Below are 8801 nucleotides of genomic sequence, written 5' to 3'. Positions count from 1 at the left end.
TTTTTCTGAAATAATGACCCTAGTTTGTTTCTACCTTAGTGAATTTGGATCAAAGGTTATTCCACCCAAACGGATTTTAAAGATGCTTCCTGAACTTTTCGACCATCAAGATCAGAATGTCCGTGCATCTGCCAAAGGGGTGACTCTTGAGCTATGCCGTTGGATTGGAAAAGACCCTGTAAAGTCTATATTGTTTGAGAAAATGAGGGATACAATGGTAAGATTTCTGTTGATCCGTACATTTGCATTAGCTATGTTGCCAAGGTGATATAAACTGGATCAATTCCTCTTGCTTTTTCTTGGAGTTGGAAAACTGAAATAGAGGTTTCTAATTCTAGTCATAACTGATAGAAGATAAAACCCAGCGCCAATAAGAACCACACTCTTGGTTGTAAATTCTGCCCATGATTTGAGATTTTTCCTATTAAGTTATATTAGAAAAACAGTGGAAGAAGTTCTATTTATACTTTGAATTATTCTCTTGTGCTCTTTGCAAACACTAATATTTTATTTCATTGTTACCCTGTAAGAAAAAAGAGCTGGACGCTGAGCTTGCCAATGTTTCAGGGGGTGCCAAGCCTACTCGAAAGATAAGGTAACTACTAAATACGATAACAATTGTTTTTTTTCCTATGTTACATCTTTATTTATTCATTGGAACTTCCATTAATATTTTTGATTTCACCGTAATCTAGCCTATGCTTTGTGAATACTCAATGTGCTTTTGTCAGGTTTCTGAATAATTGAATTAGTATGCATGAGGATTACTTTTTGGTTTCAAGACCTTTTCGTCGCCTGCGTGAATTTTAAAGTGAAAAAGTCCTAACATGATTTTAAAAAGCTGCAATGTGATTATATCTGTATTTTAATTTTGAAGATCTGAGCAAGACAAGGAGCCAGAGGCAGAAGCTAGTTCCGATGTTGTGGGCGATAGGCCCAGTGAAGAAGCTCTTGCTGATGGTAAGTAGCTTGTACGTCAATAAATTGTTTCTTCATCAAGCAATCTTGAGAAGTCTGCTTACTTTGATTCTATTTTATCTACTCTTTACTATCAGCCCCCCAGGAAATAGATGAGTATGATCTTATGGATCCTGTGGATATTTTGACTCCTTTGGAGAAGTCTGGTTTCTGGGACGGAGTGGTGAGTTTTGGATTCTTAATGCCTTATTTTAATTTATTATGTTTTATTTCTTGTGGTTGTCCTTCACTGAGATAACTTTTTATACTATACCACTTACTTTCCATATTGATTGCATTTGACACATTACACGAACTAACGATGTATCCCTTTTAGAAAGCTACAAAGTGGTCAGAACGTAAAGAGGCTGTTGCAGAGCTAACAAAGCTTGCTTCGACTAAAAAGATAGCTCCTGGTGATTTTTCAGAGATTTGTCGAACCTTAAAGAAGGTATTTAACTTTTCATGATAAGAAGTTTAGGCAGCATTGCTGATATTTACATGTTAACATCTTAAAATCCTTTGTATGCTTTAGCTCTGTAAGTGCAGCATTATCTAATTGGTGATGAAGCAGCCTGCAAATATCTATGCTTATTGATTAATTTGAAGTTCATTCGTTTTAAAATGTTTTCTGGTTGCAATAATAGCATCAGCGCTGCTGTTGTTCAGGATTCAATGCTGCATAGTTACTTTTACTTTCAGTTTGATAATATTTGTTAATATTTCCGATTGCAGCTTATCACGGATGTGAACTTAGCTGTTGCAGTTGAAGCTATTCAAGCCATTGGAAATCTTGCACGTGGTTTAAGAACACATTTCTCTGCTAGTTCACGGTTTATGCTGCCTGTTTTGCTTGTGAGTCATGTGTCATCTTTGATTCATAATTATTATTAAAAGAAGATGCTTCAAGTCTTTTGAGTATTGATACTCTTTTCTTAGATAAGACTGGGCTTTGGTTGCTGATACAAAACTTGGTGGCTGTTTGTTCCTTGAACAGGAAAAATTGAAAGAGAAAAAGCAATCACTCGCAGACCCACTTACACAAACGTTACAAACAATGTACAAAGCTGGGTGTTTGAATCTTGTTGACGTTATAGAAGGCAAGAGTCATGTTATCTTGGAATTTTTTTATAAAGCTCTATTGATTTGCTTATGATTGTCTTGTTTAGATGTTTGGCGACCAATTTGTTTAAGCATCCGTCTTTCATCAGTATTTCAACCAACTTTGCTATCTTTTGTAGATGTTAAGACAGCAGTAAAAAACAAAGTTCCACTTGTCCGTTCTGCAACTTTGAACTGGTTGACATCCTGTCTTGAAACAAGTAACAAGGCTCTTATTCTCAAGGCACACAAAGAATATGTCCCTTTATGTATGGAGGTTAGTATTTTTTGTTCCCGATGGCTCCTTATTATACTTTGACTGTACAGGAAAACATGGCACTGTTAAGTAGTAGTTGCTTAATAATGCAAGCATAGATATATGCAACAAGTGTTTGCCCAAAAAAAAAAAAAGACACATGCAACAAGTTAGTGCTAAAAGGACAGATAACATATGTAATGTTGCAGTATTATGATTAGTTGTTGTAGCAATAGCATTGAGTTGACTTTTGATCGCTGTTACCACTTCTAAGTTTGAAACTAATCAATGATTTGAACTTACAACTTAATTGGATGCCTGGAATTTGTAATGATGTAGTGTCTCAACGATGGAACTCCTGAAGTGAGGGATGCAGCATTTTCAGCTTTGGCTGCAATAGCTAAGGTATTAGTTTTATATTGTGCTTTTTTAGTAACATATTTCCGTTGTCGTCTGTTGTATGCTGTACATATATTAGAATATGTGGATAAATGACTCTTTTACTTATGTTTATTATCTTTTGGTTATTTTAGTCTGTAGGTATGAGACCTTTGGAAAGGTCGTTGGAAAAACTTGATGATGTTAGAAAAAAGAAACTTTCAGAATTGATTGCAGCCTCTGGTGGTGGTGACTCAGCTGGTACAAGCTCAGGTTTGTGTGCTTTATTTCACACAGTCGTTATCTGAACATCAAGTTTTGTTTGCGGGCTTTTTCCCATTCTAATAGGATGCTCTTTTCATATAAAAGTGACAGTTCAATCTTCAGTTGGGAGCACGGCCGCAGGGGTATGCTTCTATCCGTATCTTCAGTGTCAAATAACATTCAGTTCTTTAAAAAAAAAAGTTTTATCTGGGATGTGGAGATGGGATGTTTGATATAGTTGTTATTAGATGCCTTGTCTTTTCTCATCTCGTTGTCTAAGAGGTTGAATGGGTTTCATGTCTCGTATCTGTTGACCTGGTAGTTCTTTTAACATTTTTATCCACACAATAGTTATACCACTTCAAAATTATGCAGAACTCAGAAGCTTCCTTTGTAAGGAAATCAGCAGCAAGCATGTTGAGCGGCAAAAGACCTGCTCCTTCTGCTGTGAGTTTTCTCTTACATTTTTTTTTGNTGTAGTGTCTCAACGATGGAACTCCTGAAGTGAGGGATGCAGCATTTTCAGCTTTGGCTGCAATAGCTAAGGTATTAGTTTTATATTGTGCTTTTTTAGTAACATATTTCCGTTGTCGTCTGTTGTATGCTGTACATATATTAGAATATGTGGATAAATGACTCTTTTACTTATGTTTATTATCTTTTGGTTATTTTAGTCTGTAGGTATGAGACCTTTGGAAAGGTCGTTGGAAAAACTTGATGATGTTAGAAAAAAGAAACTTTCAGAATTGATTGCAGCCTCTGGTGGTGGTGACTCAGCTGGTACAAGCTCAGGTTTGTGTGCTTTATTTCACACAGTCGTTATCTGAACATCAAGTTTTGTTTGCGGGCTTTTTCCCATTCTAATAGGATGCTCTTTTCATATAAAAGTGACAGTTCAATCTTCAGTTGGGAGCACGGCCGCAGGGGTATGCTTCTATCCGTATCTTCAGTGTCAAATAACATTCAGTTCTTTAAAAAAAAAAGTTTTATCTGGGATGTGGAGATGGGATGTTTGATATAGTTGTTATTAGATGCCTTGTCTTTTCTCATCTCGTTGTCTAAGAGGTTGAATGGGTTTCATGTCTCGTATCTGTTGACCTGGTAGTTCTTTTAACATTTTTATCCACACAATAGTTATACCACTTCAAAATTATGCAGAACTCAGAAGCTTCCTTTGTAAGGAAATCAGCAGCAAGCATGTTGAGCGGCAAAAGACCTGCTCCTTCTGCTGTGAGTTTTCTCTTACATTTTTTTTTGTTTTCTTTCTCAATTCCACTATGATTTGAACATCACATTAAATGCTAACATTTTATAGCCTGCAAGCAAGAAGGTTGGGACTGGTAAACCGGGTGGAGGCAAAAAAGATGGTTCTGTACGGAATGAAGGTTCAAAATCTGTTGAACCACCTGAAGATGTCGAGGTACATATATATAAAATTAGTATTTGTTATGTGATTGACTTCTTGCCGACTTTTATGGTGTTAATGCTTTGTTTTTATTTTCATTTTTAGCCTGCCGAGATGGGTCTTGAAGAGATTGAAAACAGATTAGGTTCTCTTGTAAAACCAGAAACTATATCTCAGCTAAAGAGCTCTGTATGGAAAGAAAGACTTGAAGGTTTGTTAAAGGCCTGGAGAACTCTTTTATTCTCAAATGCTTTTATCTTCATCATTAGTGCTTCTTTCTATGTTTAATTTTTTCCGTTTTGCTTGGGTGGTTAATCTCATTTTGAAGTGGTTCTTCATCAAATTTCATCACTATGCATAGTATAAATGTGTTGTGCAAAGTTCCTGAATTAATATTGAAGCTCTATTTCATGTTGCCTCTTATTGATTTTAGATCAAAGCTGCATTAGCACATGTCACATCATCTCGTTTCTAGCCCTTCTGTTTTTAAGTATTTATCAGCTTGCCAATTTTTTCATTATATTGCCGTGCAGCAACTTTGGCTTTGAAAGAAGAGATAGAAGGTCTACAAGAACTAGACAAGTCAGTGGAAATCTTGGTCCGGTTGTTGTGTGCGGTTCCTGGTTGGAATGAGAAAAATGTGCAGGTATGCTTGTTATTCTATCTTAATTCTTCTTATTTGTAGTTTTTTAGAATTAACACTCCTCCACCCAGATTTCTTATTTAAGTACATAAGCTTATTACATGGAAATGCAGGTTCAGCAACAGGTCATCGAAATCATCACTCACATATCTTCGACTGCGGCGAAGTTTCCTAAGAAATGTGTCGTACTTTGTATAACAGGTTAGTATCAGATGAAGAAAAAGCTACCTTCAGTTGATGAAAGCTGAATCCTGACGCCAATTTTAATTTTTTCTTAAGAATTAGTTCTAAGCTAATTTACGTGAGTTTTTCTATTAATTCACTAGGCACTAGTGAACGAGTTGCAGATATAAAGACACGAGCTTCTGCTATGAAATGCCTTACAGCTTTCTGCGAGGCAGTTGGTCCTGGATTTGTTTTCGAGAGGGTAAGTGCTGGGTCGGTCAACTTTCTTTACCTTTCTTTTTAATATGATCATAATGACAATATATGGCTTTTGTTTGTAGCTTTTCAAAATCATGAAAGAGCACAAGAATCCAAAGGTTCTTAGTGAAGGCTTGTTATGGATGGTTTCTGCAGTTGATGACTTTGGTGTCTCACTTTTGAAACTTAAGGTTCTGAAGTTTTTTCCTCTTCGAAATTCCCAGCTCCTGAAATCCCTGTTTATTAAACTGCAGTATCTAGGTATTTTACATTATGACCTAATGAGATTTTTCTGTCCATTTGGCAGGATTTGATAGATTTTTGTAAGGATGTTGGGCTGCAATCTAGTACAGCTGCCACCAGAAATGCTACAATTAAACTCTTGGGTGCTTTACACAAGTTTGTTGGTCCAGGTAGCTACGAATTCATTTAAGCTGTTTATCTTTGTCTAACTTGTGTTTTGGAGAATAACATATCTTAACACTGAATCAAACTATGTTAATTCTGTTTGCAGACATTAAAGGGTTTCTTAATGATGTCAAACCTGCGCTACTAAGTGCACTTGACACCGAATATGAGAAAAACCCTTTCGAGGTATACATTTGTGTGGATTGCCTTGATTTTTGGATTTCTTGTTTTTCTTGCTGTACTTATATTCTGTTCATCAGGGGACTGCGGCTCCGAAGAGAGTTGTTAAGACGTCAGTTTCAACATCAACATCTGCTGGAGGGCTGGATGGCTTACCTAGAGAAGATATCAGTAGCAAGATTACCCCTAATCTTCTTAAGGGCTTTGAGAGTCCTGATTGGAAGGTGCTCTTTAAATTGGAAGTCTTCTTTTGTTGTCTAAACCTAACAATTCTTCTGTGGAAACTTATTTTAAGCGGTAGAGTTAAAATTGAGTCGTTTAAAATTTTGTAGATGCGTTTAGAGTCAATTGAAGGTGTCAATAAAATTCTGGAAGAGGCTAATAAACGTATCCAACCAACTGGAACTGGTATGAAGTCAGAATTTTTCCAATAATTCTCTGTTATTTTAGATTTGTCATACCAAAACGAAGTCATGATTCCTTATTGTTATATGTATAATTTTTGTCACATTCGATAGGAGAATTATTTGGTGGTCTAAGAGGACGCCTGTTGGATAGTAACAAAAATCTTGTTATGCAAACATTGACTACCATTGGAGGTGTTGCTGCAGCTATGGGGCCAGCTGTTGAGAAGGCGAGCAAGGTTGGTGATACATGTCAAGCATTGAAAATAATTTGTACACTGAAATATCACTGCTTGCCAGTTTTACCAAATACTTGAGTTATCTACTTCAGGGAATTCTGTCTGATGTTCTGAAATGTCTCGGTGACAACAAGAAGCACATGAGGGAATGCACCTTGGCTGCTCTTGATTCGTGGCTTGGTGCTGTTCATCTTGACAAAATGGTTGGTGATAATCTTTTTGAGGCTTGTCTTTTGCTTGTTGCTATAATTTAGTCAACTAAAACATATTTTCTGTTAATGCAGATTCCTTACATTATAATAGCCCTAACAGATGGGAAAATGGGAGCAGAAGGACGTAAAGATCTTTTTGATTGGTTGACAAAACAGCTTACTGGATTAAGTGACTTTGTGGATGCTATACATTTACTGAAACCTGCAAGCACCGCAATGACGGTGACTCATCTAAAATTGTTATACCGCCTCATCAGCTTTAAACAGTGATTACGACTGTTTATATTGACTTCAATTTGTTATGCTTCAATGAATCTTTCCAGGACAAATCAGCAGATGTGCGAAAAGCAGCCGAAGGATGCATTTCTGAGATCTTAAGAGTCAGTGGACAAGAAACTGTAGGTATCTTGGGTTAGCTTGTTCTATTCAGGGATAGAACAATTTCTGATTAGATGTTTGCATTTTATTCAGATTGAAAAGCATCTCAAAGATATCCAAGGCCCAGCTCTAGCTCTTGTGCTTGAAAAAGTAAGACCAGGATTTGTTCAAGGTACCTCTCCATGATCTGGTTGTCTGATTATCATGTTTTCTCTTCTTCATTCGCTTTTTTTTCTCTGTTCAAGCTAATGGTGTTGTTTTCAGAACCATTTGAATCATCAAAAGCTATGGGGGGGCCAGTGTCTAAAGGTGTTTCAAAGATTTCAAAATCAACTTCTAATGGTACCTTGAAGCAAGGAAACAGATCAGTAAGTTTCTATCTCTTAACCTATATAATTTTGTACACAATTTATAATATCTGACTAGTTTTGTGTTTCTGAAGAGAGCCGTACCTACAAAGGGCTCAAGTCTTATTACGTCTGTCCATGATATAGCTATCCAGTCACAGGCTTTGCTAAATACTAAGGACTCCAATAAGGTTGGATAAGTTTTCCAAAGAATTTGTAAATATTTCCATAGGTATTGTGTAGGATGACAAAAGGTTGATATAGATATTTTTTTGTGTGTTTAAATTGCAGGAGGACAGGGAGAGGGTGGTGGTTCGTAGAATAAAATTTGAGGAGCTGCGACCAGAACAGATTCAGGATCTTGAGGTTTGATTTCTAGAGGATTTAAATGAGTTCTGCATTAGGATCATGTTATAACTAAAGTTGGGTGGTTGGTGCAGAATGATATGATGAAATTTTTTAGGGAAGACTTGCAAAAACGATTGTTGAGCCCCGACTTCAAGAAACAAGTAGATGGGCTGGAGATCCTACAGAAGGTAGCAGCTATCTTATGTTAGAATGCGGATATCTTGTGTTAGAATCTTATTCATCTGCTAGATCTTATTATTATTTATTTTTCTTTAAAGTAATCTTCCTTCCATCTCGCCGCAGGCACTTCCATCTGTTTCAAAGGAGATAATAGAAGTATTAGATATACTTCTCAGGTGGTTTGTATTGCAATTCTGTAAATCCAACACAACCTGTCTGCTAAAGGTAAATTGTAATGTTTATTCTGCTATTAGAGTTCATGTTTGACACTATTTTTCATGCAATAATAATGAAATTTCATTTGCTCTGGGTAAGAATAGGTGCTTGAGTTTCTTCCGGAACTTTTCAACACATTGAGGGATGAAGAATACTGCATGACGGAAGCAGAGGCTGCAATATTTCTGCCCTGTTTGGCGGAGAAGGTTAGTCATCGGATAATAATCCAATTTCCCTTGGTGTTGGCCTCTTTATAAAAATTCCTGTTTATCTTATGCTTTTAGAAAAAAATTGGTGCTTCAGTATCTTTATATTCAACTCCCTGTCCTTGGTGCAGTTGGGGCATAACATTGAAAAAGTAAGAGAAAAAATGCGGGAGCTGATGAAGCAGATTATCCAAGCATATTCTGTGGCAAAGACATATCCCTATATTTTAGAAGGTTTACGTTCCAAAAACAACCG

At 36.5% G+C, this 8801-nt stretch overlaps 1 protein-coding gene across 1 annotated transcript in view; it reads left to right on the top strand.

Annotated features, from left to right (window-relative positions):
• LOC104785984 (protein MOR1-like) overlaps positions 1-8687 on the top strand; it is a 14461-nt gene extending 5774 nt beyond the window's left edge. Inside the window, exons 6-42 of the mRNA XM_019245230.1 lie at positions 56-217; positions 531-595; positions 878-960; positions 1056-1141; positions 1295-1408; positions 1693-1812; positions 1955-2057; positions 2199-2335; positions 2654-2719; positions 2848-2965; positions 3041-3099; positions 3437-3502; positions 3631-3748; positions 3824-3882; positions 4115-4186; positions 4272-4376; positions 4467-4572; positions 4895-5007; positions 5118-5205; positions 5331-5431; positions 5511-5618; positions 5735-5840; positions 5942-6021; positions 6096-6239; positions 6348-6423; positions 6534-6658; positions 6751-6861; positions 6943-7092; positions 7194-7268; positions 7342-7420; positions 7513-7616; positions 7691-7786; positions 7887-7961; positions 8036-8131; positions 8247-8348; positions 8444-8545; positions 8643-8687. Coding sequence (XP_019100775.1) covers positions 56-217; positions 531-595; positions 878-960; positions 1056-1141; positions 1295-1408; positions 1693-1812; positions 1955-2057; positions 2199-2335; positions 2654-2719; positions 2848-2965; positions 3041-3099; positions 3437-3502; positions 3631-3748; positions 3824-3882; positions 4115-4186; positions 4272-4376; positions 4467-4572; positions 4895-5007; positions 5118-5205; positions 5331-5431; positions 5511-5618; positions 5735-5840; positions 5942-6021; positions 6096-6239; positions 6348-6423; positions 6534-6658; positions 6751-6861; positions 6943-7092; positions 7194-7268; positions 7342-7420; positions 7513-7616; positions 7691-7786; positions 7887-7961; positions 8036-8131; positions 8247-8348; positions 8444-8545; positions 8643-8687 — 3615 coding nt within the window. The remainder of the gene's footprint in view (positions 1-55; positions 218-530; positions 596-877; positions 961-1055; positions 1142-1294; positions 1409-1692; positions 1813-1954; positions 2058-2198; positions 2336-2653; positions 2720-2847; positions 2966-3040; positions 3100-3436; positions 3503-3630; positions 3749-3823; positions 3883-4114; positions 4187-4271; positions 4377-4466; positions 4573-4894; positions 5008-5117; positions 5206-5330; positions 5432-5510; positions 5619-5734; positions 5841-5941; positions 6022-6095; positions 6240-6347; positions 6424-6533; positions 6659-6750; positions 6862-6942; positions 7093-7193; positions 7269-7341; positions 7421-7512; positions 7617-7690; positions 7787-7886; positions 7962-8035; positions 8132-8246; positions 8349-8443; positions 8546-8642) is intronic.

This window comes from Camelina sativa, chromosome 5, assembly GCF_000633955.1.
Source record: "Camelina sativa cultivar DH55 chromosome 5, Cs, whole genome shotgun sequence".
Taxonomy (NCBI): Eukaryota; Viridiplantae; Streptophyta; class Magnoliopsida; order Brassicales; family Brassicaceae; genus Camelina; species Camelina sativa.
The sequence above is the reverse complement of the archived record's forward strand: the minus strand, read 5'-3'. Positions and strand labels throughout refer to the sequence as shown.